At 43.9% G+C, this 16,485-nt stretch overlaps 1 protein-coding gene across 1 annotated transcript in view; it reads left to right on the top strand.

Annotated features, from left to right (window-relative positions):
- Positions 1–907: 907 nt before the first annotated feature.
- The window catches only part of MRPL45 (mitochondrial ribosomal protein L45), a 112,359-nt gene continuing 96,781 nt past the window's right edge, over positions 908–16,485 (top strand). Inside the window, 1 exon segment of the mRNA XM_029572253.1 lies at positions 908–1,229. Within this exon segment, the coding sequence (XP_029428113.1) occupies positions 908–1,229 (322 nt within the window).

Raw genomic sequence — 16,485 nt, 5'->3', positions numbered from 1 at the left:
TATTCTAGAATAGATTATTTATTCTTCTCTGCCATTTCATAGAATTGGGTCCAAAAGGTGGGCATTGACAATATTATCTGGACAGATCATGCCCCACTTTGGGCGGAGATTTGCTTTACAGATTTGGAAGGCGGGTACAGACCGTGGAGACTTAATGACTGCCTCTTAAAAGACCCAGAATTCTGTGTGCAGATGGAGAGGCATTTGGATAATTATTTTCGGGAAAATCAGGGAGATAGTACGGCCCCATTGACTGTTTGGGAATGCTCCAAGGCGGTGCTACGAGGGATATGTATTGCTAGGGCTGTGCACTGCAACCGGGAATGAGACAAACAACGCAACTCTTGTCACTCGAACTAGTGTCACTGACCCAACAACATAGCACAACACACTCCGAGGCAATATACAGGAAACTGATCAGAGTTAAAGATCAACTGCGCTCCCTGGAGGACACTATTAGTCACCATCTTACCTTGTTGAAGCAACAATTTTTTGATGGGGGAAATAAGGCAGGGAGGTACTTGGCTCACCGGCTAAAAGCGGCGCAAGCCCAAACTGTAGTAGCTAAGATTCAAAATGATCAGGGACAATTTATAACTATGTCTGCAGGTATCTGTGATTCCTTTACTAGCTTTTATTCACAACTATACTCCCGGGATACATCCATCCACGATGAGGCCATTGACCAATACCTACAATCCGTTCAATTACCATCCATCACTAGTGCGCAACAGGCATTTCTGGACAAGCCTATTACTCCCGTAGAAGTGCTTGCCGCAATAAAAAAGCTAAAATCGGGCAAGGCTCCGGGGCTTATTATCGCCGCTTTGCCACAGCATTAGTGGGTCCCTTAACTGACATGTATAACTCCTTACTGGGGGAGGCGTGTATTTCTAAGGACTCTAACATGGCTGGCATCACCGTGCAAGCAAAACCTGGCAGGGATCCCACTAAATGCAGCTCTTATAGACCCATATCTTTGATTAACATCGACCTAAAGATACTGGCTCGAATCCTGGCTGCTCGGCTGAATGGAGTGCTCCCGGGGCTAGTTCATAGTGACCAGGTGGGGTTTGTCCCAGGTCGGATGGCGGCTGACAACTTCCGGAGAATTGTTGATATCATAGATTTGGCCCACAGTACTAAAACACCCGCCGTCCTATTATCATTGGATGCTGGAAAGGCCTTTGACTTAGTGCATTGGTCCTTCCTGTTTAAGACACTAGAGGGTATGTCTTTTGGGAATTCCTTTTTCACCTGGCTGAAGAAGTTGTACGCACAGCCGTTAGCTAGAGTCAAGGCGAATGGTAGATATGGTGCGTCCTTTGAGATTCAGCGCGGGACTCGTCAGGGGTGCCCGCTGTCGCCACTATTATTCGCTCTTTTACTAGACCCCTTTACCACTAGGGTGCGGGAGGCATTACACATACAGGGAATACGGAGAGGAGACTCCCACTTTAAGATATCCCTTTTCGCGGACGATGTCATGTTTACCCTTACAAATCCGGAGGTGTCTTTACAGGGCGTTATGTCTGAATTAATCAGGTTCACGGCAGTTTCTGGTATGAAGGTAAATTATTTATTTTTCAAAAATCACAAGAGAATGTTACTTTTCTGCTCACTAATTTATCAATACATACACCTTATCATATTGATTAAATATCTTTATTTCATAAATTCTATATTCACAATATTTTCACTGTATTCAAACAACATATACACCTCATTCACACTAAAAATGTACTAGTACATATAAAAACACCACACTTGTTTCATACCCCAAATGTGCACATCCCATAAGTCCAAACGTGAATGCTGACTTCTTATTAATGTTTTTTCTTTTTTTCTTAGTTTTCTTCAATGGTTCAGAGCTCAATAACCCATAATCAAAATTCCAACGATGACTGTCAAACATCTGAATTCACATAATGTTATTACTCCAACAGCCCAGTTCATAGAACGCAGTGATTTCAACAGCCCATATTTCAATGGGTCCACTCAATTCCCATGGTGGAAAGTGAAATATAAAGTGGGGGGAGGAGTTGGGAGGTTTAAATCTGAGAGGGAATATGGTGAAGGCTACTGACGCTGAGATATGACCAGTACAAAGGCGTGGTTGGATAAGAGCGGGTGAGTGTATAGCTTTAGTGTATTTAGGCTGTGGTCGGGCTGCAGTTCGTGTGTTTGGCATTTTATTTTAAAGGGTGTATGGATGGGTTTGAATGAGAGGAAGAAAAAATGATACATTCATTATGGGGAATGAGAATTTGTTATGTATATTACATTTTACAGATGATTTGGATGGTGCTTTAAAAATTGTAAGAATTGTTGTGGAGCGCTAGGAGAGCGATCCCACTCCTGGGTGATGTGTGTCCTTGGGCCACGGCTCGACCCCAGAGGGCTCTGAAGAGGTGCCGCGGGAGGCGTGGCATGCCCGAGCATGGGCTGGACGGGAGCAGGGCTGGAGTGACATGGAAGACAGGCCCTCCTCCGGACCTGCACGCTTTGGAAGACCCAACAATGCAATGTTGGTCTTGTGAACAGTCCTCCGACCGTTCCTAGCCCTTTCAGACCTGCCGCAGGGTACGGCACGAAGCGGCAGGCCAGATGGAGGCCAGGGCAGCGAAGACTGGAATTTTATTCGGAGGATGTGGTGAATTTTATCCGGAGGATGTGGTGAAGACCAGAACTGTGAAGGACTTCAAAGGGGCGTGGGATAAACACTGTGGATCCATAAAGTCAAGAGGCCGCCAATGAAGAGTGGGTGACTCGCCAGAATGATGGCTAGTGCCTGGAGACAATACCCTTATTCAATAAACGTACACATGCTTACTGTGACTCCAACATCGTTCTAGCTTCAACAGCAAGAGGAAATGTGGAATAAAGGATCTGCACTCACAAAGGGGGGAGTAGCTGGCTTGTTACGGCGGTTACTACCCCAAACCAAATAAAGCCTGTTACTTCAATTTCTATGCATATACAGCATAGTTCTCTGCTTCAACGGCAGGGGAGAAGAAAAAACTGATACTACACACATCCAGCAGAGCTCTCTGCTTCAACGGCAGGGGAGAAGAAAAAAGGGTTCGCACTCACAAAGTGGGGAGTAGCTGGCTTGTTACGGCGGTTACTACCCCAAACCAAATGTGCCTGATACTTCACTTTCGATGCATATCCAGCATGGCTCTCTGCTTCAACAGCATGGGAGAAGAATAAACTGATACTTCAAGCATATCTAGCATAGCTCCCTGCTTCAACGGCAGGGGAGAAGAAAAACAACCAATAAGGGCTGTATAACATAGTCTGAGTAAAACAAATAAGCATGGGTGTAGCTTGCTTATTGCGGCGGTTACTACCCCTAACTAATCAAGCTAGATATTTCACTTGGATGCAGCTCCATCACTGCTTTCTACATTAATGGTGGGGGTGGAAGGGAAATAGAACCAAGAGCTAAGAGAAACAGATAAGTATGAGAGAAAAAAGTGTGTGAAGCTTGCTGGGCAGACTGGATGGGCCGTTTGGTCTTCTTCTGCCGTCATTTCTATGTTTCTATGTTTCTATGGATTCAGACGAGACTCAGGAACGACGTAGACTCAGGCATAGACGTGGACTCAGGAACGAGGTGCAGGATCCATAGACGTGGACTCAGGCATAGATGCAGGATCCTTAGACGTGGACTCAGGCAAAGACGTGGACTCAGGAATGAGGTGTAGGATGCATAGACGTGGACAGGCACAGGCGTGGACTCAGGACTGGATGCACAGAGGTGGAATCAGGAACGAGGGCTGAAGGAAGACATGGGCACCGTCCCTCAGGGCGCCCTACTCAGACCACCCGCGGGACTGAGTCGCGGACCACCCTGCCTCATGCGCGCCCTACTCAGCCCTGGAAGGCTGGTCGCGGACCACGCAGAGAGCGGGAGAGCACAGGAAGGAGGAAGCAGGTTCGCTGCACTCCTGGCAGCACAAGGCAAGGATACGCTGCACTCCTGGCAGCATCAAGGCAAGTTAAAGCATCAGGATCAGGAACAAGGATTAAGACAGACCTCAGTGCTGGAACAAGGACATCTGGAACAGCAGGAACATCAGGACTGGAACACGGATACTGGAACAGGAGACACACCTCAGGACTGGAACATGGACATCTGGAACAGCAGGAACATCAGGACTGGAACACAAGTACTGGACGAAGAGACAGACCTTGGGACTGGAACAGCAGGCAGACATCAGGACTGGACGAGGAGCTCCGACAGGTAACAAGAAACACAGGACCTTGCAGAAGGCTGGAACACAGACAACTTCCTGGAGCGAAGGTTCTCAGGAGTGACCAACTCCTTGCGAAGGCAAAGACAGACTGAAAGCTGAGCCCTTTAGTAGGGCTGAGGTGGACAACGCCCAGGGAGGGGTCAGCAGGGGGCCACACCTGGCTGGCCCTTGAAGAGGAGCAGAGAGACGCGCGCCCGCGCCCTAGAAGGCTGGAGAGGAGAGCTGGAAGCTGATGGTGTCCTCAGCCACGTGGAAGGCCAGGGAAGCAGTGGAGCAGCCCTGGGCTGGAGCTGGGTGAAGGCAGGTCAGTGGAGCAGCTCCCAGCTGCAAGGACAGAAGCAGGAAGAAACAGAGAGAGGTAAGGCTGGCTGCAGGCACTGGCAGAGAGAACAGAGAGCAGCAAGGACTGAAGCAGGAGAAGGGCTGACTGCAGGAACGGCTCCATGCCGTGAAGACAGCCCCAGGAGGAGAGGTAAGACTGCAGGCAGAGTAGAGAGCTGAAGCAGGCTGCAGGCACTGGCAGGGACGGCTTCCCAGCCAGGCAAGGACCCGGGCTGTAGCAGGCACCAGCAGAGACGGCCTGCTGACTCAAGGGCCCGGGATTGCAGCAGCACGTCGGGAGAAGGCAGGAACAGCTGCGGGGACAGCCCCAGCTGATTCAGGGAGAAAGCAAGCAGCGTCAGCAGCCCGACTGGCTGTGGCAAGGTAAGAGCCTGCCCACGCTCTTTGCGGGCAGGAGCGTAACAAGAATGTGAACTGGTTGTAAATCATTTGCAGCGGTTTCTGTCACACGAGATTGAGTGCATCTATGATAAAGGCAGTGGATACAAAGTTGCACATACAGCGGTGCGGCAGTGGAAATTGAACATTTAATAAACAATTCGGACTGAGAATGAAAATGGCGGTAGTTTGTAAACATGGGATGCAAGGCTCGGGTCTGTGACACTGAATGATAGCCCGTACAAAAGTGACTCTGGACATAGCGATTGGAAAATCATCGTGGTGGAGTTGAATATGTTGATATTCTTGTGAAGTGCTCCTGATGAAGAAGGGCTTTTGAAATAATTATATTTCACTTTCCACCATGGGAATTGAGTTGACCCATTGAAATACGGGCTGTTGAAATCACTGCGTTTATGAACTGGGCTGTTGGAGTAATAACATTATGTGAATTCAGATGTTTGACGGTCATCGTTGGAATTTTGATTATGGGTTATTGAGCTCTGAACCATTGAAAAAAACTAAGAAAAAAAGAAAAAACGTTAATAAGAAGTCAGCATTCACGTTTGGACTTATGGGATGTGCACATTTGGGGTATGAAACAAGTGTGGTGTTTTTATATGTACTAGTACATTTTTAGTGTGAATGAGGTGTGTATGTTGGTTTGAATACAATGAAAATATTGTGAATATAGAATTTATGAAATAAAGATATTTAATCAATATGATAAGGTGTTTGTATTGATAAATTAGTGAGCAGAACAGTAACATTCTCTTGTGATTTTTGAAAAATAAGTATTACTGGACAAGGGATTTTCGGTTTTGGTATTGTATGAAGGTAAATTATGACAAGTCGGAGCTCCTTAATTTAACTTTGCCCTCAGCTGATGTACAAGCTCTAGGCCGGCAATTCCCTTTTAAATGGGCAACCTCCTCACTGAAGTACCTGGGGGTGTGGCTGGGTTCCCATACTAAGAAACCTTTTGCATTGAACTATGATCCCCTCATACGCTCCATACAAGCTGATTTAACTAAGTGGCACCAGCAACATCATTCCTGGTTGGGAAGGTTAGCCATTATTAAAATGAATGTGTTACCTCGCTTTCTCTATTTTTTTTACCACTATCCCCATTTATATCCCAACCCCGTTGCTTAAAAAATGGCAACAAATCTTATGCAGCTTTATCTGCTGTAAACGACCTCCTCGGGTTGCCAGGGCCACGCTATATCAACCAAAAAATAGGGGTGGCTTACATTTGCCTAATTTGACATGGTACTTTTGCGCAGCTCAGCTCCGTGTGTTAGTAGTCTTACATCGTTTACAAGACCCACCGCAATGGGTACGGTTAGAGCAAGCATTTTTGGGGCCCTTCCCTATAGAGGATTTACCCTGGCAGCCCCAATCGTCATGGGGCACTGCACAATACTTTCCATATGCGTTACGTACTACTCTTAGGATTTGGAATCAATGGAAAGTTACACTGGTGGGGACCGCGCATTACTCCCTAATGACTCTTTTGTCTTCTAACACTGTATATTACGCATCTGACACTTCTGTGACCCTGAGGCAATGGATGCAGGCGGGAATCACAAGATTAAATCACGTTCAGCAGCAGGGCACCCTCATGTCTTGTACACAAATATGTGCTCAATATTCCCTTGATAACATTGACTTTTTCATTATGCTAAGTTATATCACTTTGTCAATAGAGGGTTGCGAAGGGGCGATCTCCGATTGACCGGAACTTTATTTGAGAATTTTTGTAAACACGCTGCATCAATTAAAGGCATCATATCTAAAATATATGCCCTTCTTAATAGGAAGCCAACTGACAAGCCCAAACATCGCACAGCCTGGGAACTGGATTTTCAGACCCAGTTGGAAGACGAGGACTGGGGTATCATATACACCATGGCTCATAAATGCTCCATTTCCACAGGGCTGCAGGAAAACTGTTACAAGTTACTTCACCGCTGGCATTATACTCCTGTGACCTTACATAAATTCAGACCAGCTTGCTCAGAGGAGTGCTGGAGGGGGTGTGGCCACATAGGGACATACTACTACATTTGGTGGGAATGTCCCGAGGTGGCACAGTTCTGGTCGCTCGTCATGAGTTGGATTTCCCAGCTCTTGTCGATTCCCATAGAGGTTCGGCCATGGCATGTACTTCTGGGTTTACCCATTGCAGTTCTCAAAAAAGAATAACACCACTTTATGCTTCAAGTCTTTATTGCAGCAAGATCGGAAATTGCATTGCATTGGACTCAGAACCGTGCACCAAATTTGGCACAGGTACAAAATAGACTACATACCTATTATCAATTAGGCAGATTAACAGCTGTACATCATGATAGCCTGAAAAGGTTCCTGCACATTGGGAAGCCTATACTAAGTGGTTGGAGGCTCAGTCCCGCTTATAATGCAGTATAATTTTACTATGTTCAATTTCCAGGTATTCTATGACACTCCTCACTTTTTGACTGTCAATTATTCATTGTTATCCAAGCCCTCTAATCTTCAGCTGCTGGTCTGGATGGCTACTACAAGTGACTCTGCTCTGCTTGGCATTTTTGGTGAGCATTCTTGGTGAAGATTTCTCTGTAGTGTCTCTTAGACCTGGCATGACTTGATGTGCTGAGACATTGTTTCAGCTTATACGTCTACATCCCTAGTGTATGAACCTGTGTTCCTGACGGGGGATGGGGAGGGTGGGCAAGGGGTATGTTTATTGAAAAAGGTATAATGGCTAATCGTTCTTGTCTATTATAGTTCATGACATTTACTGTATGACATTTGTATTACGAATTTATTGTTAACTATATATGTTGGTTACTTGTATTTGCCAATAAAAATACTTAAATACAAAAAAAAAAAAAGAATTTGTGACCTCTCCCTCCCTCCCCCCAAACCTCCATTGCCACTTACCCTCCTCCTCAGCCAGAAAAGAAAATGTGTGGCATCTCCCTAAACCTGATTCCAGCCATCCTACCTGCAAGGAGGACACATTTACACACCGCTCTCTGACAATGCATTCTGCTTTAAGAGCAAGGTATCCACTGGGTCACACTTTCATTCTGCTTAACAAACAGCATTGGGAGTTCCTCAGGGACCAAAGATTCTCCCAGGAGGAGCCTAGAATGTCTGTCAGTGTGGGCAGCGCCTTCATTCACAACTACCAGGAAATATTTCCACTATTTTGGCTGCAACAGGCCTGAGACCAGAGCCCTTTAGCATGACCTCTGACTGTGTCCATGGTTCCCTCCTACCCTCTAGGGCTGATCAAGAACCCTATCCAGGAAAGGAACAGGGAACCCTCTGCATGGGAATGCAAAGCTCTGCCCCCAATGTAATTTATTTCAAGAGCACCAATAGTATGAAAGGCCTGGTATTAAGTATCCATTCCAATGACTGGAAAGCATGCTATGCCCCCCCCACCCCTCTCTCCCTGACAATGCCACACAACGCAATAGATAAACGACTCAGGTTAAATGAACACTTGTACCACCCTCTTTCTTGATCTTAAGATTCTTCTTCCCTTCTCCTCTAAAAACATAAGAAGTTGCCCTACTGGGTCAGACCAAGGGTCCATCAAGTCCAGCTTCCTGTTTCCAACAGTAGCTAATCCAGGATAACTATAGACCAGTGAGCCTGAATTCAGTGCCAGGAAAAATAACTATAGACCAGTGAGCCTGACTTCAGTGCCAGGAAAAATAGTGGACACTATTCTCAAGATCAAAATCGTAGAGCATATAGAAAGACATGGTTTAATGGTGCACAGTCAACATGGATTTACCCAAGGGAAGTCTTGCCTAACAAATCTTCATTTTTTTGAAGGGGTTAATAAACATGTGGAAAAAGGTGAACCGGTAGATGTAGTGTATTTGGATTTTCAGAAGGCTTTTGACAAAGTCCCTCATGCGAGGCTTCTAAGAAAACTAAAAAGTCATGGGATAGGAGACTATGTCCTTTTGAGGACTACAAACTGGTTAGAAGACAAGAAACAGAGAGTAGGATTAAATGGGCTATTTTCTCAGTAGAAAAGGGTAAACAGTGGAGTGCCTCAGGGATCTGTACTTGGACCAGTGCTTTTCAATATATATATAAATGATCTGAAAGGAATACGACGAGTTAGGTTATCAAATTTGCACATGATACAAAATTATTCAGAGTAGTTAAATCACAAGCGGATTGTGATACATTACAGGAGGACCTTGCAAGACTGGAAGATTGGGCATCCAAATGGCAGATGAAATTTAGTGTGGATAAGTGCAAGGTGTTACATATAGGGAAAAATAACCCTTGCTATAGTTGCACGATGTTAGGTTCCATATCAGGAGCTACCACCCAGGAAAAAGATCTAGGCATCATAGTGGATAATACTTTAAAATCGTCAGCTCAGTGTGCTGCAGCAGTCAAAAAAAGCAAACAGAATGTTAGGAATTATTAGGAAGGGAATGGTTAATAAAACAGAAAATGTCATAATGCCTCTGTATCGCTCCATGGTGAGACTGTATCTTGAATTCTGTGTACAATTCTGGTCGCCGCATCTCAAAAAAGATATAGTTGTGATGGAGAAGGTAAGAGAAGGGCAACCAAAATGATAAAGGGGATGGAACAGCTCCCCTATGAGGAAAGACTGAAGAGGTTAGGGCTGTTCAGCTTGGAGAAGAAACGGCTGAGGGGGGATATGTGTTATCGCTCTCCTCCTCCAGAGGGGAGGAGTTAGCAATCTGTTATCGCTCACCCCACCAGGAGGGCGGAGTTAGCAATCTGTTCTGCTTTTCTCCTGAAAGGGGGAGGAGTAGCAATCTGTCATGATCTGCTCCTCCAGAGGGGAGGAGTTAGCTATCTGTAGATCTGTTAGCGAACTGCTGTTAGATGCTCCTGTAATGAAAGGAGGTAGCAATCTGTTATGGATCAACTCTCTCAGGGAAGAGGAGTTGGCAATCTGTTCAATGATACTCTTATGAGGAGAGGAGCTAACAATAGGTATATGTACTTCGCTACTGAGATAGCAATCTATCATGCCTCCGCTACGGAGTAGCAATCTGTTAAATATAGGCTGCTGGCAAGTCCCATAGAAAGAGGAGTTAGCTATCTATATAATACTTCCGTAAACGGTGTTAGTGGTCTGTAGTGGTTGGCTCCCACAGAGTGATAGTAGTGTAAGGAATGACCACTTGGAGGAAATCGTGAATCCCTGGACCGATGGCAGATGACAGTGCCCCCAGGAGGAGATCCTGAGAGGAACCACCGGCTAGGCTAGAATATGAAATAAACACAAATAGTTCTTTATTAAACTGGAAGCTGGACCACCAGTGGTGGCAGTAGTGAGTCGATGTGTCCAGCAAGGCTGAAGTCCTTCTGATACTGGAATATAATCTCTGGGTTGCAAAGCTGTAGAGAGAGACTAGAAGTAGTGAGTAGATAGGGTATTCTGGATACAAGATGGTACACTCACAATAGTAGATGTCTGCAATGGTCTCTATGCCACAGAGGGTCTTCAGTACATTCAGGAACAGGAGCCGTAGGCGAGCACTGGTTTCAGTAAACAGTCTGTAATAAGAACTCACAATTGTAGATATGAAATGGCTTCTAGAGTAGAAGAGAGTCTGTAAAGGATTCTAGGAACATGAGCCCTCGTGGAGCGAGTACCGGTTCCTATCTATAATCTTGCCAATGTAACTCTCGATCTCCGTACCTGCGATAACGTCTTGGACGGAAGGGAGTCTTCAGAGCTACAGGAATGTAGGCCCTCGTGGAGCGAGTATCGATTCCTATGTACAATAGAACTCACTGTGTTCACGTCCGCGATCGCTTCCAGGCAATGAGGAGTCTTCTGAGTATTCAGGGACGTAGGCCCTCGAGGAGCGAGTACCGGCTCCCGTCTTGGCAATCTGAAATCAAGAAGATAGAGCGGAGCCCCCGAGAAGCGGGTACTCCTGATAAGTTTGAAAAGGCCGAGCAGTGGAGAAGGATTCCCCTGGCTGACTCGGATCGTTGTTGCAAGTAGCGTGGATTGCCAAAGCAAGTCCTGTTGGAGTTCCTTGCTAACTCGTTAGAGGTTAGCAAACAAAGACCTTTTAAAGTGAGAATGGATGACGTCACTATGGGGGGGACGCCCCTGAGGTTTGCGCCCTTGCTGGTAGCTAAAAGAGTAAATAACCATTTCACATTTACCTGTTCTAGACCTCTCATGATTTTATAAACCTCCATCATATCTCCCTCCTCAGTCGTCTTTTCTCCAAGCTGAACAACCCTAACCTCTTCTGTCTTTCCTCATAAAGGAATTGTTCCAGCCCCTTTATCATTTTTGTTGCCCTTCTCTGTTCCTTCTCCAGTGCAACTATATCTTTTTTGAGATGCAGCAACCAGAACTGCACACAGTACTCAAGGTGCAGTCTCACCATAGAGCGATACAAAGGCATTATGACATTCTCCGTTTTATTCGCCATTCCCTTCCTAACAATTCCTAACATTCTGTTTGCTTTTTTGACCACCACATCACACTGAACCTATTTCTCTTGGGTTCCCCCTTTCTTCCTATACTCTCACCTTGTAAAAAGAAAGAATTGAAGCAAACATTCCGCATAACTGAAATGTCCAGTATACCAGATCAATAGGGCCTTCATCTTCATTTTACAATTGCGGGTTTCACAAAAAGCAAAGTTTCTTACCGGTAATAGGTGTTCTCCATGGACAGCACACAAACAGCCACACAAGTGGGAACATCAGCCTGTGTCGTAAAGTTCGGGCATGCTCAATTCAGCTATTACTCAGAAAGTTCTTGGAGATTTCCTGAGCATGCGTGTAGTTTCCCACTCAACTGTTGATTGTGACGTTCTCTTCAGTTTGTTCCAATAGCTTCAAATGAAAGTTATAGTTCTTATTGTAAATAGTACAAATCTTTCAGGAGAGGAGGGAGGGATTGTGTGGAAGTTTGAGTACTGTCCACAGAGAACACTTGTTGCAGGTAAGAAACTTCACTTTCTCTGTGGACAAGCACGCATTAACAGCCACACAAGTGGGACGCCCAAGCTGTGCATGCAAACTATAATTGTTTTATTGCGGAGGTTTAGCATCTAAAGACATTTTGTGGAAAGATTTATTATTCCTTATTGGAAAGAGTCACAGTTTGTAGGACTGCTTTCCCAAATTCAGTAGTTGCTGGTAGATACTGGTCCAAGAAATAGTGTTTCATAAAGATGTTAGAGTTTGACCAGATAACTGCGCTTAATATCTCTGATAATGGTCTTTGGCTTTGAAAAGGCTGTAGTCGATATTGCCCTTACTTGATGAGGTCTAACTGCTTCAGGTAACTGTCTGTTCTCTATGGTGTAACATAAATCTATGCATTGCATAATCCAATTGGATATTGTTTGCTTTAAAACACTTTGACCTTTCTTGAAATCAGCATAAGAAATAAGCAATTGAGTAGATTTTCGAAAGGTTTGAATTCTCTTCAATAGAAGAGAAGGGCCCTTTTGCAATCGAGGTTATGGTATAATTGTTGAATTTTTAAAGTGTGCAGTTTCGGATCAAACACTGGAAGTTCTATGGTCTGATTGAGATGGAAGCTTGAAACTACTTTCAGTAGAAACTAGGATTTGTCCTAAGAGATACTCTATCATCGTGGAAGATGGAATACAGAGAGTAGGTCACTAATGCTTGAAGTTTGCTTATTCTTTGTGCGGTTGTAACTGTAATAAGGAAAAATAATTTCCAGGTCAAGATATGTAATGGAATTGCCACAAGTGGCTCAAATGGAGGTGACATTAGTTTTGATAAGATTTTATTTATTTATGCATTTTATATACCGTCATTCCAGAATAAGATCACAACGGTTTACAAAATCAGTGTTCATATTCTTGGTTAACAATCACATTCTGTGTCAGCATTTGTAAATTAGGTCAACATCATGGCAGTTATATGTTCTTGTTCATATTCAAAAAACAAATCGGAAGCCGATCCAGCGAGCTGTGTAGCAGTGACGACAAAGAGAATCGGATAAAAGCAAGCCCTTTATTAAAACGCCCGACTCTGGCCGAGTTTCGCTCCTTTGCACAGAGCTGCCTCAGGGGCAATTCATTCAAACAGGACTTGGAATAGTCAATGTGGAAATTATCGTATTGATTGTCAGCGAGAATGATTTCACTCCAAAACAAATCGACTTTCACTTGTCCACATAGTCTTTCAACTGCTCGTTGTTTTGGATTGAACACACATCGAATTCATCTGATTTCAATGTTGACACCGCATAGCACAGCTATGTGGACAAGTGAAAGTCGATTTGTTTTGGAGTGAAATCATTCTCGCTGACAATCAATACGATAATTTCCACATTGACTATTCCAAGTCCTGTTTGAATGAATTGCCCCTGAGGCAGCTCTGTGCAAAGGAGCGAAACTCGGCCAGAGTCGGGCGTTTTAATAAAGGGCTTGCTTTTATCCGATTCTCTTTGTCGTCACTTGTTCATATTCATACATATTCTTGGTCGCTATGACAGAAGATTTACAGACTTCATATTCATACATTTTCGAAGTCGGAATTACAACAAATGCGGATTCTAATTCTACTACCTATAGAGTTTACATCATTCGTTATTTATTGCTCACTTCACTACCATTCACTACCATCTTTCCAATACAGAAAACCTTGCACCTCGGAACACCTCAACAAACTACTAAATACAGATCTACCACTCATCGATGTTTCTACACCCAACTCTGCACTCCAATCCTGGTCCAAAATAACAAAATCTATAGCTAACACTCTTTGCCCTCTGACAACCAAAACACAGACTTCAAATGCATCCAAAAGACAACCCTGGTTTAATGAGGAGCTGCGAAAACTCAAACAACTACTTCGGCAGAAAGAAAGAAAATGGCGCAAAGCCCCTTCACCGGCCTCACTCTCTGATTATAAACGCTCACTCCATCTATACAAAAGTACTACGCTGAAAACCAAAAGAGACTACTATGCCCTTAAGGTTCACCACCTCATCTTTGACTCAAAAGCCTTATTCGCCTTCGTTTCCAGTCTCACCAAACCTATCATTCCAGATATCCCACCCGAACTAGCTCAGACTAAAGCAGATGAACTGGCTCTTCATTTCAACAAAAAAATATCTGACCTCCTCAATCAGCTGATACCTAACAATGCCTCTCCAGATAACTTATATCTCCCCCAAAACAAAGACATTCAGTTCAACGCGTTCGAACACATTACAATCACAGAAATACAATCGGTGCTGAAGAGAATGAAACCGTCATCACATCCATTTGATCAAATCCCTTCCAAAATGCTTCTTCTCATCCCTGACACTATAGCAAAAACACTAGCAGACATCATAAACTGCTCCCTGTCACATGGCATCTACCCAGATGACCTAAAAACTGCCTCAATCAAACCACTCCTAAAAAAACCAAATCTAAATGCTGATGATCCTAATAACTTCCGCCCCATTTCCAACCTCCCATTCATAGCCAAAATTATGGAGAAATTGGTAAACACTCAACTATCCAACTACTTAGAAGACCACAGTATTCTGTCTCCAAACCAATATGGCTTTCGCAAAGCAGCAAGCACAGAAACGCTACTTCTCTCACTCATGGACTTCCTCCTATCTGGAATTGATAAAGGCCAAGCATTTTTACTAATCCTCCTTGACTTCTCGGCGGCCTTCGACACCGTCAACCATGTCCTTCTTCTAAAACAACTGGCAAACATTGGATTGTCAGGTGCTACACTAAACTGGTTTAAAACATTTCTAGAAAACAGAGGATATAGAGTCAAAATTCACAATACAGAATCCCAATATCACCCTTCCAACCGAGGGGTGCCACAAGGTTCATCACTTTCACCCACACTCTTTAATGTCTACCTGCTTCCCCTATGTCAACTTCTCTCAAAACTAAGCCTGAAACACTTCCTTTTCGCAGACGACGTACAGATCGTGATCCCCATAAAAGAATCAATCTCAAAAACAATGGAATACTGGGATAGTTGCTTATTAGATATCAAACATCTCCTCACCAGCTTAAACCTCGTCCTCAATGCTTCGAAAACAGAATACCTGCTCATATCACCGGAAAACAACAACACACATCCAAACCCACCAGCCCTCCTTCAAACAACCCACGTAAGAGACCTAGGAGCCCGCTTAGACAACCAGCTTAACCTCAAACCATTCATTAACCAGACCACCAAAGATTGCTTCCACAAATTACATATTCTGAAAAGAATTAAACCACTTTTCCACGCTCAAGACTTTAGAACAATCTTGCAAGCAATAATCTTTTCCAAACTAGATTATTGCAACTCACTACTACTAGGCCTCCCAGCTTCCTACACCAAGCCTCTACAAATGGTTCAGAACTCAGCAGCCAGAGTTCTTACAAACTCCAGGAAAATCGACCACATCTCACCGATCCTCAAAGACCTTCATTGGTTACCGATCCACTACAGAATCATGTACAAAAATATCAATATCATCCACAAGGCTATAAACCAACACACTCAACTCGACCTACAAATACCACTTAAAAAACACACATCCGCCAGACCCATCAGGGAATACTACAAAGAGTCACTCCAAATTCCTCATGCCAAAACCTACCAACATAAATCATTGAGTCTCAGAGCTTTTTCTTCAGCAGGTCCGACACTATGGAACTCTATCCCACCTGACTTGAGACAAGAACCATGCACTCTAACATTTAGGAAAAGACTAAAAACTTGGCTTTTCAAAAAAGCATTCCCAGGCCCTGATTAAAACCTCCACCCTTCAGCACAAATGTATTCAAAAATTGGATCAAAATAAGAATCCACCAACAACAAACTTACACTCAGCACAATATTATCATCACTCACAACTGTGTCATATCTATTCACTTGGGTGTCATATTTATTCACTTGGCTATATTTATTTACTGCGTCATATCTATCCACAGTCATATTCACTCACGTTGTCTCATTTACTCACAACTATGTTACTTGATGCAACTGGCTGATATGTACTCACTTTGCTATACAATTATGTTACTTGATGAAACTGTCTGATTTGTAAATATCTCTTTATACACTTTCTCCCCCCCCCTTTTCTGACCCTAGTTAATTTTCCCTGTTTTATTGTAACTTTCTCACATCCTTATTATCGTTTTACTGTATTTAAAGTTTCAATTGGGAAATTTGTTTATTATATTACGCTTTACCCTACACACATTGTTAGCTGTAAACCGGGTTGATGTGATATTAGTCATGAAACTCGGTATAACAAAAATAATAAATAAATAAATAAATAAATTGTCTCTTGTACTGACATCGAAGTTATCAGTTGTTATGATACTGAGGTGTTTGGTGGATTCTCAGTGGCAGCAGTGATGGTATCTCCTACAGGGATGAGCCCCGTAGGGACATAAGAACATAAGAAATTGCCATGCTGGGTCAGACCAAGGGTCCATCAAGCCCAGCATCCTGTTTCCAACAGAGGCCAAACCAG

This window comes from Rhinatrema bivittatum, chromosome 12, assembly GCF_901001135.1.
Source record: "Rhinatrema bivittatum chromosome 12, aRhiBiv1.1, whole genome shotgun sequence".
NCBI classification, from domain to species: domain Eukaryota; kingdom Metazoa; phylum Chordata; class Amphibia; order Gymnophiona; family Rhinatrematidae; genus Rhinatrema; species Rhinatrema bivittatum.
Note: the sequence above shows the minus strand (reverse complement) of the source record. Positions and strands in the feature narration are given on the sequence as shown.